The sequence below is a fragment of the Pteropus medius genome, unplaced genomic scaffold (genome assembly GCF_902729225.1).
Source record: "Pteropus medius unplaced genomic scaffold, Ma_sr-lr_union100, whole genome shotgun sequence".
NCBI classification, from domain to species: domain Eukaryota; kingdom Metazoa; phylum Chordata; class Mammalia; order Chiroptera; family Pteropodidae; genus Pteropus; species Pteropus medius.
Window position 1 is genome coordinate 3876196 of NW_024354502.1, and position 14553 is coordinate 3890748.

Genomic DNA, 14553 nt, shown 5'->3' on the forward strand with positions numbered 1-14553 from the left:
ATTATCTGTAAAGGTTCTTGCAACTGAATGCTATATGAAAAAGAAAAAAGCAAAACAGAATTAGGAAAGAATTATATTAAAGTTTTCAAATCTTGTTTCCTTCACGTGCTTAAAAATATAAAATTTTTCTTATGATTCATTTGTATAAATTTCTAATGTATATGACTAATTATAGCCATCTTGGAAAACAATGAACCAAGGTCACCCTTCAAACAATAACAAATGTTTAGAAAATACTGCTATTTTTACCTAATTGATAAATAACTACTAATTGTCGATGGCTTAAAACAAGTTTTTATGTTACCAAAGACTGTTTCTACTAACCACTTACTATGTACTACATTGTAATCTAGTGATCCAGAGAGTTGAGGGCCTGCATCGATGATCTTATCAACAGCGCATTTCTCAGGCAAAGTGCATATCTAAGAAAAGCAAAATATTTTCAATTAACTTTTGTCCAAATTAACTAATTCATGACTCCTCAAATCTATTCATGTCTAAACCAATGATTACGTATCATTTGTTGAATGAACTATATATTTTTTCCATTTACTACTCTAGAATTCTAACAAAAAAAGCTACACACATAACCATCAACTAAGGTACTAAAAGATGCTACCAACAGAACCTAAGAGAACAAAGTAACTATATCAATACTTGCTGGTAAGTAATGGGTGTTCACTAATAAGTACCAACATTTACCCATCTTCTTTGAATTGGTATCTGGTCCATTTGTGATTTTGAACCTTTCAAAAATGAAGTTTATTCCAACTCCACATGATCATTATCAGTAACGAGAAGTTCTCTAGCTTATGACACACTCTGACAGCTCTGTTAGGAAGTACTTAGTTAGACTGAAGCAAAATTTCTAAGCCTTTCACTCACCGGATTCAATCTGTCTTCTGGGGTAAAATAAAATGCAAACAAACAAAAAAGTCCACATGCTCACTTACATTTCTTCAGCCTCACAAAGATGTGACCTGCTCTCTAGGGCCCTTTCCTGTAAATCAACATCTTTTCTAAAATGCATAAGGCTTATATCAAACGTGGTCTAACCACTGGGAATACCATTTCCCTTGACCTTGACATCATCGCCCTATCAAAGCACCTACCACTTTGGTACAGCTGTTCGGCACAGTCCTTAAGAACTCAGGATCCACAGCAAACTGCCTGCATTAAAATACTAGACCTTTACTACTGCTATGACTTGAGCCATCGCTTCATCTCTCAGTGCTCACTCTCCTCATATGGGAAATGAGGTACAAATAATACATACCTCTGGGGTTATGAGAATTAAGAGACACCATAAAAAGCACCTGGGATAGTGCCTGACACACCTGGCACACAGCGAGTGCTCACATGGCATTAGCCAACACTGTTGGTAGCCACGGCGCTACGTCAGTTCACATGAGACAACTACCTAACTAAACTCTCCTGGTTACTGAACATGAACCCAGTCAAGTCTCCATCATTATTAAAAGTATCTGGGGAACCCATCAATATTCTAGCCTACTAAGATCATTTTAAATTTTGAATTTGTTTAATTTTCTTCAGGAAAATCAAATAGTGTTATTTTTTAAAAATTACAGAACTATAATTAAAAATGATTTTTAAAACAAAAATCCTATGTTTAACTTTTCGAGATAACTACCTTTATGTCATCTTCTGTGATATACGCAGCCTGCACCACCCACCACGCCTCTATGGCAATTTCCACTGGCTTCACTGGTAGAAGATCACGGGCCGTTTTCCTTCTGAAAAATTTCTGCAATGGTAAAATTTGCAATCAATTTAAAATTACTATTTTCTTTTTCATCAATCATATAATAAGACTGTTTCTAACAAGCTAAATATCTTTTTAAATTCTCATGTTTTAAACTGTTATTCTAGATACATTAGATGGAGAAAGTCATTCTGCAATTATTTCAAAATAAATTTCTTCAAACACTAATCGTTAAATCTGGATCTAAATCCAGAAACTAAAATGAAAACCAGGATGTCCAAATGCATTTGGAAATGTATACTCGCTTCACCCATTAAGTGAAAACTAGGAGCAGAATGAGCAAGTAAAAAGACAAGCAGAACAAAATTAATTTTTAAAAACAAATTAAATGTTTTATGTCTTTGACAGTTTTAATTCAATAATCACTTAAGCTATATCCTAGAGAATACTGAGTTGTTTTGCACTGTTTCTGTATTAGGCGTATTTTATTTAATCAGAGAAATTACGATTCATTATTTCTATCACTTAAAAAAATTTATTGAGGGCAAGAAACGAGAAAAGGAAATGACTAACTTACTTTTGATGATCTACACTGATTCATCAGATCAATGTACTGGTTCCTTCCTATGCCGAGAAGCCTTAGACCTGAAAGAAAAAGCCTTTCCTTCAAAAGCATTTAACACATCTTGAAATGTCAGTACTTTCACAAGTCATTCAGGAAAAAAACCCTTGGCTTTTGTTCATCTTTTGATCACTGACTGACAACCAATATCAAATTAAAAGGAATTCTTCGAATAAAATATAAACGAAAACAAAACAGATGAAGTCAAGCTGACACTTTTGACAATGCTAAATGAGAAAATTTTTTAAAAGCAGAAGTCCTCCCAATTTCAAAGTGTCAAAGTGCACTTCTCAGGGGAATTTTCTTACGCAACAGAACTATGCCACACTTCATTAAAATAAGCATAATCTAACATCAGCAAATTATATTAGGAACAACTATGTATCATGCTGTAAAAGTATTGTACAGAAGTTTCCTTTCTTCATTTGGTAAACAGCACAGCCCAAGTATCAGAAAACACTTCATTCTCTAGAAATATATAGACTAGTCCTATTATTCTGATTCTATCACTCCAAAATAGTCCTCTTAGACATCCAAGACTAAATCTTACACTAGATTTGCATCATCTGATAAATCTCCCATCAATGATGTTGCGTGCTGTTCTCCTCTTTCAAGTGTTAAAGGTTAAAAACACACATTACAATACTGACATGAGAGCATACATGCACAAACATACTCTAAACATTACCTCCTTCAGCATAATTAAATACTTACAGTCAGCAGCAGTAAAATTGGGCAAAGAATCATAACTTTTCTCACTGTTCATAATGTCCTTTTTAAAAGAAAAATAATAAATTTTAAATGCAAAATGTCCTCAGATAAAAATAAGTATATAAATACATATTCCTATAAGCCAAATAGAGAAACGATAATTATCACATGAAACACTGAAATAAGAGTTTGGCAATCTAAAGTATGCGTGCCAAATAGTGGCACTTACCACATAGTCTCAACCTAGTAAATGAAGATCAGACTTTCAGGCCTGGGTGTCTCATAGCACTCTCTATGAATCCTAGACAGTTACCCTATAGCTTCTGCCCTGTGGAAGCTATGCAAGGAACATAGACCTCAGGCTTCTCGCCTCTCCACACATCATACCTGTTCCTAGACTCCTACCCTGAGAACAGGCCAAATAGTGTGTCGCAGCTCCATCAGCACACCTCTAAGACATACACCACCACCAAAGCTTCTAACCACTAGGAGCCATCTTTGCTCCTAGGAATCCCAACTAGGACAGAGTTAAACTCAGTATCCAGCTTCTTCCACTTGTTTTTCCAATAAACAACAAACTGCTTACTATGGCGATAAGGCCCATTTTCAACCCAGAAGCTATACCCAATGGTATAAGAACAGAAACTAGACAGCAGCAAGCACATAACTGAAAGCTGATAAATGAGACAAACCACTCTCTCTTATCTCTCCCAAACCTATGGACAACACTAGAAAAATAATCAAAGAGACAACAACAACTATTCTACTCACTGAGTAGTGGCCACCTTCATTATGCTACTCTGAGTCTCAGGAAAGGGACTGGCAGAAACCTAGGCTGTCAAGTCTCAAGCTTTACTTTTTATTTCCTCCAAAATAGGGACACAGCAGATGGGACTGGAGAAGGGCCCATGAAGAAGGGGCTTAATGAGATAAGCAAAGGGAGCTCTTGCAAAGAAGCCACATCATAAAGGGAACGAATAACACTGTTCCTACAGGTTCTCAACTCCTTTAGTCCTAGACTTCTCTCTGCTCTTAGTGAGCACAAAACAGCAGCATTAAAATATAACTAAGTAGCAAATGATTAACAGATAAATACTGCCAATTTTCACATACAGCTCACTTAAAAAGAATAACTGGTATTTAAAGTTATTCAGAGGCCTAAAAACTACCTTTGGAAAAAGGTTAATATTTGAAAGTTAATAATTATAGAAAGATCAGCAGCCAGGGCTAATGTAGTTCTCTTTTTCTGACACCTGTATTACATAACATTAGTTCTATACCATCGTTTATTCTTGGTACAGTTAGTAAATAAATACATTAAGCTTCTCTGAGCTTAATATTCAGTTCTGTCACCCACATTTTCAACCTTAATTGTGTATTAAAAGCAATAAATTTTATACACACTCTGCTAACATAAATGACTGATTAATGTTACAAAAGCACAGAGGCAATAAGGCTTTCAAAAACATAGAATAGACACTTTTCCACTGTGAAAACATTCATAATGACAACTTCTTGTTCAAGTGTGGCTAAAACTGTTAACTTGTAACCATCAGACCTTTTTACACTGTAAACCGAGAAACAATGTCCACTGTGGCTGAGAGCTGCAGAGCTGGTCCTCCTCTGCAAAGTGTCCCTGACATGTAAACTCATCCCATTCCTAATGGTTCACATACACCGTAAACTTAAAAACTCACCTCCATAATCCCAGTATAATATGAAAATGGTGTTATCCTCAGGCCCTTTACCATAATATCCGATAGATGGTAAGGGTACAGCATGAGATGATCTCGGCTATATTTTAGTAGTTCCTCATAGTATTTACGTTCTTCTTTCTTGACATGTTTAACTGGGGGAAAGAAAAAAATTCTCTAGTTTTATCAGGTGTCTTATACTTACATATGATTATAAATGCAATGAGAAATACTTTACAAACAAATACAATTAACAAGAAAAGTATGTAAATTGGAAGAGAATAAATAAAATAATCTAAGTAAGAACAAAGGAGCAATTATACCACAAGGAATGAACCTCAAAATATATAAGTAAAATGTAAAATAGGGCAGATAAGTAGAGAAATAATTCTTAGCAAATCAAAAAGCAAAGAAAGCAAGCATGGAATGTCTCTTCCAAAGGTACAAAACATAAGCTACAATTCACCCGATCCCTTACATGTCACTTTACAAGACAGCCAATTCGAATGGGAGTTTTCTATAAAATCAAGTCTATTTTTTAAAATTATTGGCTGGATTTTGATTTAAATGTAAAAAGTCCTCTGACTTACATGGACTGCATTTCAACAGAAAACCTATCTCTGAAATATTATGCTTAAAATAAGAGTAGCACATTAGAAGGCAGATTAGCTGGGCAATAGAATAATCAAAATAATCTAACAAATAAAAAGAAAACATTAAAAATAGAAGTTTAAAAGAAAACATGGAACTAACTATGCTTAAAATTTGTTCCAATTATTACAGAGTTTTCATTTAAGTTACAGTATTTGGAAAATTTATGGAGACAAAAACAAAATTCAAAGTCAAAAATTATTTAGCATAATGTACTTCTATTTTGGCATTTTTCTCATCAAAAGTAAAAAGAGGACATCTAAATCAAAGTTAATATTCTACAGGTAAAATAAAACTTCAAACAATACTCTAAAAAGTAATTATGATCAGAATTAGAAAAATCTCGCTAATGCAAATTGTTCTTAGGCAGGATGAGTCCACATAGAGTTTCTTAAAGTCGGTATACAGAATAATTTCAACACAATGAAATATGTGCTGAAAAGATAGAACTTACAAAAATAATTCAGCAATAGTCTTCCATCTCAATGTGAAAATGTCTCTACTTACCTAAGTTATTTTTATATCGTAACTGATTACGGATACTGTACAGGACAACCTGCTTTTCATATTCTCTCTGTGAATTTCCAAGACTCTAAAAAAAAAAATTTCAAATAGATTTAAAATAGCTTCTAAACTAAACAACAGTACATTTTACCCCATAAAATTTCAAAACCTTGCCCCCTTATTTTATCCCAGAATCTCAAATTTCCAAAACTGAATAAAGAAGACTTTCTTAAATATTATAGTACTAACTTTCTGCTTTGGTTTTAGAGCAAAAATTCAATGTGTTTATTTTCAGTCTGCCATTCGAAAAGGACTTACTGAAATTATGTAAAGTATTCAATATTAAACAAAAGAGCAGTTTGAGAACATAACTTAACGAAACACTACGTTCTACTTATAAAGATTTCCTTCCTGACTGTGTCCAATTTGCGTGTGTTGGATGGATGAAAGAATGGATGGATGGTTTCCTGCACCTACATTTTTTAAAATTTAAGAGTGGCAACTAAGGACATATCCCTGTCTGATAATTATTTACAGCTTAGGACTATGATGATTAGAAATTAAAATTTCTAGAGAATGTACATTTCAAATGTACCTCTAAATAAGATTACTTCTTAAAAACATCATCTCCTTATAATCTCATTAGCAATCATTTAGACAATTTTAGAATTCCAATATATTTTTAAAGATCCAAACACTTTCTAGCTGTGTACTTAGTACTTTAAGCTCAAGGTTGGGTTCTCAAGAAAGCAAAGAATATGTATGCCTGATTATAGTCAATATTATATTCAACCACAAACAATTTAATATATGACTGCTGTCCTCCTTCTAATTACTGGTACCTTTCCAATGTGCTATAAAACAAAATTAGACAATTTAGGAGACTAGTGAAGGAAAGATCAGAGGATTCAATTATTATACTTCTTACTCATAGGCTTTTTCTTATTCATAGCCAAGGTAAATGTCCACACACACTTCCACTTAGAGCAAACTTCACAAAACAGATGAAACTCACATCTAAATAAACTGGCACATAACTGGAACCACTGGTAGGTAGTAATTTAAGAAAAAGGGGATATGATGTGAGAAAAATAAAAATCTTTCTTTCTGTAAGTAGATTGGTTTATTGGATTAAACCATAACTCACATTACTACTGGAATGTATGTGCTTATATTATTTTCATGTATTTTAACATTACAAGTAGTTAGAAATAAAGTTCACTGTAGAGAAACTATTCTACCATCTTTTGTACTAAAGCAAAACCAGGGTCAATACTGAAGATACTTAGGGGACGTGAAATATGAGGCTTTCTATAAATCTTTTAAAGGGCTTCCTCTAACTCTAATACCAAATAAAAGTCTCTGTCTCAAGAAACACAAAACACACACACACAGCAGACAAGTTGCTAAAATCTTAACTTCCAAATCTGAGGATTTGCTCTTCTGTTTCAAGCTAAGTCCTTTCATTTATCCTAACTTACAACCATTTTCTCCCTTTTAAATGCCATTCCTGGTAACTCCAGAATAAAAAGTGTAAATCAAACCACTCATATGAAATATAAGGATCCATTATTTGTAAGCTAATTAGAGAATACACTATCAATTAAACATTTAAGTCTTTGCACCTAGGCATTAAGTAATGACTGGTCCTGATCAATACACGTGTGTGCACGCATACTAAGAACTAAGTTAAAAGTTGATTTCATTCTTCACTTCTCACCCATATAAAATATAACTGCTTTGTTCACAAAAATATTTTGGCTTCCCTCCCACTTCTACTCAAATTTCCTACCATTCACATTTTAAAACACTGTTGCCACTACAAGAGGCAATTAAAGAAAGGTCATTTTACTCTCAGACAGTGCTGCCCCTGCAGAAATACTGACCAGGTCTGATAAATGAAGGTGGGCTGCATATAAAACAGATAAAGGAGTGACAGGGACTGGCTGTAAACACCCACTATGCATCAGATTATGCTAAAAGCACAAAGATTTTTTCCTAAAGCTTTTGCTCCTACAAACTCCAATCCCAGGGTGCACAGGCCCCCAAAGAATATACACAAAATTTTTTAAAAATTCTTGGATTATACAGAACCTCATCAAAAGATTTAATAAAATAAAACAACTATAAATTATTTTGAACAATAAATACAAGCTACTGGTAAGATATATATATTTTAAAAAAAACAACCCTGAAATAATGACTGTATGCACAACTTTCTAAAGTATTTTTTAAAGTCTAGTATAAATATATATATGCCTTACTGTTAAAGTGTACAGCTGAAATTTATTGGATTTTGCTAACCGATGTCATCATAAAAATATAAAAATTGAAAAAAATTTTTAAAAATGAAGTCTAGTATAGCTCATATCACATAAACATATTTCATCACATCCAAATAAAAATAGGTGTGAACAACGGTTTGAAACAATAGCCTGAAATACATTTTTTTAAATATCTGTATCACCTTCCCGCAGCTTTCAGAACTGGGAAATACGAGTCATTTCCAAATTAAACGCCATCAAAACTTACTGGAAACTCTATCAAAGTACTTAGTATCTTTAAGGCCAAAAACCAAATTCTTTCCATACAAGGAATATTCTCCACTTTTAAACTGCCTGAGCTTTAATTTAGCTCCTGGAACAAAAATCTCAGACTGATGCCATCACTCATTCACTCCAAAAATATTTACTATAAACTATGTGATAGGTGCTCAAAATACAAAAGCGAAACAAGAGAACCAGAAATGCAACATAATGGGGTAAGTGCTATGAGTGGGAAATAAAGTGCTGGGGTAATAATATATCTGAGAGTCAACTGCTCTAGATTTAGGAAGCTGGGGAAATCTTCCTGAAGGAGTTAATATCTGAGATTCAAAAAGAATTTACAAGTAAATTTACAAGTAATCTGTAGGAGACAGGTGAGTAGTGACAACCGAGTCTGCATTTTAGAAACCTCACCCCACTGTAGTATAAAGCATGGATGAGAAGGTCCTAGTCAGAGGGCAAGTGACCAGTGACAGGGAGCTGACACAGTAATCCACGTGGGGCCTGACCTGGGGCAAGTGGCAAGGCTAGAGAAAGGCTTCACGAGTAACTTGTACAGATGGGCTTTGCAACACCTTCTCCAAGCAGAAGCTTAACCTAAGCGAAAACAGCTACTCTTTTAAGTGATCTTACCAAAAAAGTTTTCTTCTTAATTTAACGTCACATTTGAACCTAATTTTAACACTATTCTGTGATTATCTTTTTTTATTGTACGACTAGGTAAATTTATTTTCAATTACACTTACAGTCAATATTACTTTAAATTAATTTTAGGTATACAGCATAGTGGTTAGACATTTATATAACACGAAGTGATTCCTCCAGATTAGTCTAGTACCCACCTGACACTACACAGTTTTTACATTATTAACTATATTCCCTAAGCTGTACTTCACATCCTCGTTACTATTTTGTAACTACCAATCTGTAGTTCTTAATCCTTCCACCTTTTTCGCCCAGCTCCTCAACCTCCCATTCCCATCTGGAAACCATCGGTTTGTTCTCTGTATCTATGAGTTCATTTGTTTTGTTTATTCATTTATTTGCTTTAGATTTCATATATAAGTGAGATCATATGGTATTTGTCTCTCTGACTTATTTCACTTAGCCTAATACCCTCTAGGTCCATCCATCTTGTTGCACAGTAAGACTGAGGTTTAAAAATGTTTTCGCCAATACTAATTAAGGTCAGCTACTCATGTTGGACATAATTGAATCATCCATCTTTCTTTCTTACACTACATTTATTTTTGTGAAAGGAAAAGTATAGAAAAATGGGAACAAAGAAAAGAAAGACTGTTGGTTCTTCCAGTTGTCTTAGGATATGCCACAAAACCCTAAAGAACAAAGGTGTCCATCAAAGCTTTCATTCAAGCTTAACAAGAGAAAGCATTCTTTCAGGTTTAGAGTTACATTCTTCCAGGTCAAGCTAAATGCTACAGAGGCAGCCACTGACAGCCAAGAATTCTGAGTTCCTTAAATTTATCGACTTTCCTGTTTTCTTGGTATCTCAAAGTGAAAGCATTTTCTCTGCCACATGATGCACTGCCAAACCTTAAATTATCCATTTCCTAGAACTAAAATAAACCCCCAAACTGGGAGAAGAGGCAAAGTAATAATCCTTAAACCATCACCATCCATAAATTTTCCAAATGTAACTGCCCTGCACCAATGGAAAACAGAAATTCACCCTCAACCAAGTAGAATGGGAAGAACTTGAAGGTTAATCCACGATCAGAGAAACACTACTTAATGTATCACTATCTTCATAAGGTTTTACACCACCTGCCATGTTACATATTTATTCACTTGTTTACTATCTTTCTTCACTGAAATATAAGCTCCATGAAGACAGGGTCCTTTGTCTTGCTGACTGCTGCAAATTACCTCACCTAGAACAAGGCATAGCATGCAGTCGGTGTTCCATAAATATTCGTTAAACAAGTAAAACAATCTCAGACAAAAATCTCATGTCACTCTTACTGAAACATCTCTAACAAACCCATCTTGTCTAGAGGATAAAGTCCAACAAAACAAAGTACAAAGCCTCTTCAAAATCTGGCCCTGACTGCTTTTCCAGTCTCATCTGCTACCATCGCGACGCACTCACGAAACCCCACCTCTGATCAATATTTCTACTACACCTCCAAACTTTGGTGATATTAAGTCGCTAGCTGCTCTCGAAACACGCTATCGCTCTTCCGAGCTTGTTAAAATGACTTTCCCTCTCTCTGGAAAATCTTTATTCTCTCTACCCTCTTATTCGTCCTTTAAGGCCCAATTTAAATGCCTCCTCTCCACATCCTCTCGACACTCCCTGGCCAACTTCCTAATCCCTCGCGCCCAGGTATGCTAGAACACAGGTACGGATGAGCTGCTACCATCTGTACGTACTGGTTCGTCTCTCGCCCCTTTCCCACCGCCCTGAAGTTCGAGAGGTCAAGTGTTTTAAATCCGTTTTCGCAGGCGCCTAGCCCCGTGCCTGGTTGAATGGAGGCTTCAAGCAAAGGCGCCAGGCGAGTCCAGCGTACGAGACCATTCCATCCCTTCTAGCAACGACCCCGTCCTGCCTCCGGGGCCCCCGAGCCGTCCCCTCCTCATCCTCGGGGTGCGGGTCGGTTTCCCCGAGCCCATGGCGGGAGCGAGCCGAGAGGCCCCGGCCCCGGCCCCCAGGGCGAGGCGAGCAGGAGACGGCGGGGCGGGGCCCCGGCCCCAGGTCTCGGCCGCACCTGCCTCACGTTGGCCGGCAACTTGCTCCAGGGGTAGTTGTGCCGGATGTGGAACTCCACGTCGATGTTCATGCTGCCGGGAGCCCGGGCCGGGGGCCGCGGCGCCGACCGCGGCCGGAACGCCGCCTCCCGCCGGCCGCCCTCGGCCCGTCAGGGGAGCCCGCGGACGGAGGCCCCGCGCCTCACACGGCGGAAGGCCCGGGCGCCCCCATGGCCAGGGCTCCCCACAGCGCGGCGCGGCGCGGCGTGGCCCAGGCCACGGGGCACACGAGCAGCGCGGCTCGGCGGCGGGCACGCCTCGGCCGCTCCAAGTTTCTTCCTAGTTTCGGCCCGCCGGAAATGGCTTCGGGGCTGCGTCACTTCCGCCCACTGGCGCGAAGGGGGGCGGGGCGCCCGGCTGGCCTCCTGCCCCGCCCCCTACATTTTGGGGAGCGGGCCAAACCTATGATACCGCAGGTAACCCCTTCCCTGCCCGCTCGTTTTGTCCCCGGCTGTCAGTCTGTGGATGAATCATGACAGGCGCTTGGGTCCGCATGGCCATTGTTGGATGACCCATTTTCTCCAAAATGTGAACCCAGGTGGTCCAAGAGCAGGCGAGTACACGCACTAGGGTCAGTTGTCTAGGAAGGGACGACTTGAGAAGGGGGCCATGGCTGGCTGTAAATAGTGCAAGAGCGGTGAGGCCCTTGGGAGCTCTCCATAGCCAACCCTGAACCGGGCCAGGTGGACGGGGTCCAGGCTTCTGAGTTCATAAGTCAGAGCCGTCCCAACTGAGCGAGAAGCCGAGGGACTGGCGCTCCTTCGTCCCTTCCAAGTTGTCGCTGCATCTTGTGGAAAAGAAACGTTGGGCTGTGCTTGGAAGGTCCAGATTCTTTAAATGTAAAGATTCGGGGTGCTGAAATTTTAAATAGCTGGTGCTGACAACTGGGGGAGACCCAAAGGGAATCTGGGGAGAAAAAGAAAGACCCTTGCATGGATCTTCTTGGTTACTGATTTCTTCTCCATACAAACACCTGCAGTCACTTTAAAGTCATAAATCCAGCCTATCTTAATTTCAGTTCTAGTGAGAAGATCTTTGGGAACAATTTCTTCCAGGGTTTGTTACACTGGCTTATTAGCAAATCCATGACCATTGTTACTGGCAGCAACCGGACAAATTCAGTATTTTGGCAACAATTTTTCAGTTTTAAACAATGTTTCTTATACACCGACACTTGTATACTTAGAAGTTTTTGTGAGACACCAAGCCCACGCCTTGGCAGCTGACCAGTCCGAGGCATAGCAAGAACTCCACTATGTCTGAAGAGTTGAAATAAATGTGGTCCACATTGCCCTCATATTAATAAGTGTATTCATACATAGATGTATTAATCTCAGGTTATCCAACTATGAGAGCCCATAACTAAGTGCTCTGAATCCTGTTTAGAGATCCTTGTCATCATAAAGTTAACAGAACTCTGACCGTGAGACAATTACTCAACAAATATTGATCACCTGCCTGCTACGTATTAAGCCCTTGACTTCCAATAGATTCTTATTCCTCACAACCTTATGAAAGAATACCACTATTCCAATTTAATAGAGGAGGAAAAATGGCTTGGCAAGGCTACCTGACTTGCTCACAAGATCACACAGGTGCTAGTGACAGAGCCAAACTGAAGCCCAAAGCTCTCTCATGCCAGAGACTTCCTTTTAATTCCTCGATTCAGGCTCTCACTCACTGAACTGTCTGCCTCCTGTTCCATTTCAGATACTGTTCATTTAAAGTCGACAACATAAAGCTCTCTCAAAAATAATTTTTAATAATTCTAAGAGTAGAAGAACCGATATTCTTCCAAAGTCTAACTTTGATTCCATGCAATGTAAGTAATAATGAGAATTAAAGTCAACATCATTTATAAATCTCTGTAAACAATTATTTTAGCTAATTATAACCACTGAACAGGTGAACACCTACTAAATTGATCTTTTGGGTTTATCAACAAATATTGAATAGAGTGTGGACACATCAAAAACTACTAGAGTAGATGGGATGGTGGCGATGAACGCCTGCTGAATCAATAAGACACAGATCTTTGAAAATTTGACTCTGAAAAGATTCCAGCTCAGTAGGCAGAATAGGAAAGACTGGAATAGATAAGATTCTAACTCAGTAAGTAGCTGAGAAAGGCAAAAATTCGAAAGAGGAAATGGTAATGGGTCAAAGCTGCACATGGGAAGAATCCAAACGACAAGCCCTTCAAGACAAGCCCTTCGGAGTAGGGACTGGGGACAGAGTTCTGGCTTACGAAATGCAAAGTGCTAATGAAAGTACTGATCTGCCTCATTTCCCCCAAGGTGACCTTCCATCTTTGAGAGACTGGAAACAAAGCATTTCAGAGATTATAAATTAACAATCAGGGCTTAAAGGCCTCCTCTCCTAGGAAGTTCAGGGACAGAGCTGCTCCCTCAGACACCAGGGAGTAAAAACAACTGTTCGCTGGGCTCCACATGTAGCACCCTTGCATCATTATGCCTTTCTGGTAAACAATCGCATCCATCCTTTTAGGTCCTTGACTCAGGCCCCTGCTATTTCTGCTTCAGTAGACCTTCGCTTTTCAAATTCCAGAGAGGTCAGAAACCGCAGAGTGTCAGAACCTCCATTCCAGAAGCTGCCATTCAAATTAACCTCGTGGGTAAACAATGTGTTCAAAAATACAAGTGCAATGAGATTCGATCTTATCTGACTTTACCAACACAGACTAAGGAAAATTACCCAATTGGCTTGGGCAAGCTCCTTCAGAAAGACTTTAGAACTACTTCATTCCTAAAATTCCAACAAAAAATAATGAGCAGAAACGACCTGAAAGTAAGGAGCTGTCAGATGATCTAACTTCACAGACTCTAGAATATTACTCTGTGTGTTATATAGAATAATGGCCCCCAAAGATGGCCATGTCTCAATCCCTGGAACCCGAGAGTATGGTACCTCACATGGCAAAAGGGACTTTGCAGATTCAAGTTAAGGATCTTGAGATAGGGAGATTATTCCAGTTTATCCAAGTGGGCTCAGTATAATCACAGGGTCCTCATAAGAGGGAAGCAGGAGAGAACCAGAGATAGCGATATGACAATGAAGCAGAAGTCAGAAGGACTTAGGGCTACAAGGCAAGGAATGTAGGCAGCTTCTTGGAGCTGGGAAAGGAATCAGATTCTTCCCCAGAGCCTCCAGAAGGATCGTAGCCCTGCCAACTCATTTTGGACTTCTGATTTCTAGAACCCTAAGATAAATTTGTGTGGTTTTAAACCACTAAATTTGCGGTAACATGTTACAGCAGCCATAAGAAAATAATGCACTCCCACGATAATAAAATACTCTAACACCCAAACAGCT

At 38.3% G+C, this 14553-nt stretch overlaps 1 protein-coding gene across 2 annotated transcripts in view; it reads right to left on the bottom strand.

The window, feature by feature from the left end:
* FAM91A1 (family with sequence similarity 91 member A1) overlaps window positions 1-11525 on the bottom strand; it is a 38369-nt gene extending 26844 nt beyond the window's left edge. Inside the window, exons 1-7 of one of the 2 annotated variants that reach the window (XM_039853814.1) lie at window positions 11181-11525; window positions 5909-5993; window positions 4754-4905; window positions 3060-3117; window positions 2301-2368; window positions 1652-1765; window positions 332-422 (exon numbers count right to left, since the gene is read on the bottom strand). In XM_039853814.1, the coding sequence (XP_039709748.1) occupies window positions 332-422; window positions 1652-1765; window positions 2301-2368; window positions 3060-3117; window positions 4754-4905; window positions 5909-5993; window positions 11181-11252 (640 nt within the window). In that variant the 5' untranslated portion in view covers window positions 11253-11525. The remainder of the gene's footprint in view (window positions 1-331; window positions 423-1651; window positions 1766-2300; window positions 2369-3059; window positions 3118-4753; window positions 4906-5908; window positions 5994-11180) is intronic. The other variant, XM_039853815.1, reaches the window with a different exon arrangement.
* Window positions 11526-14553: the final 3028 nt, after the last annotated feature.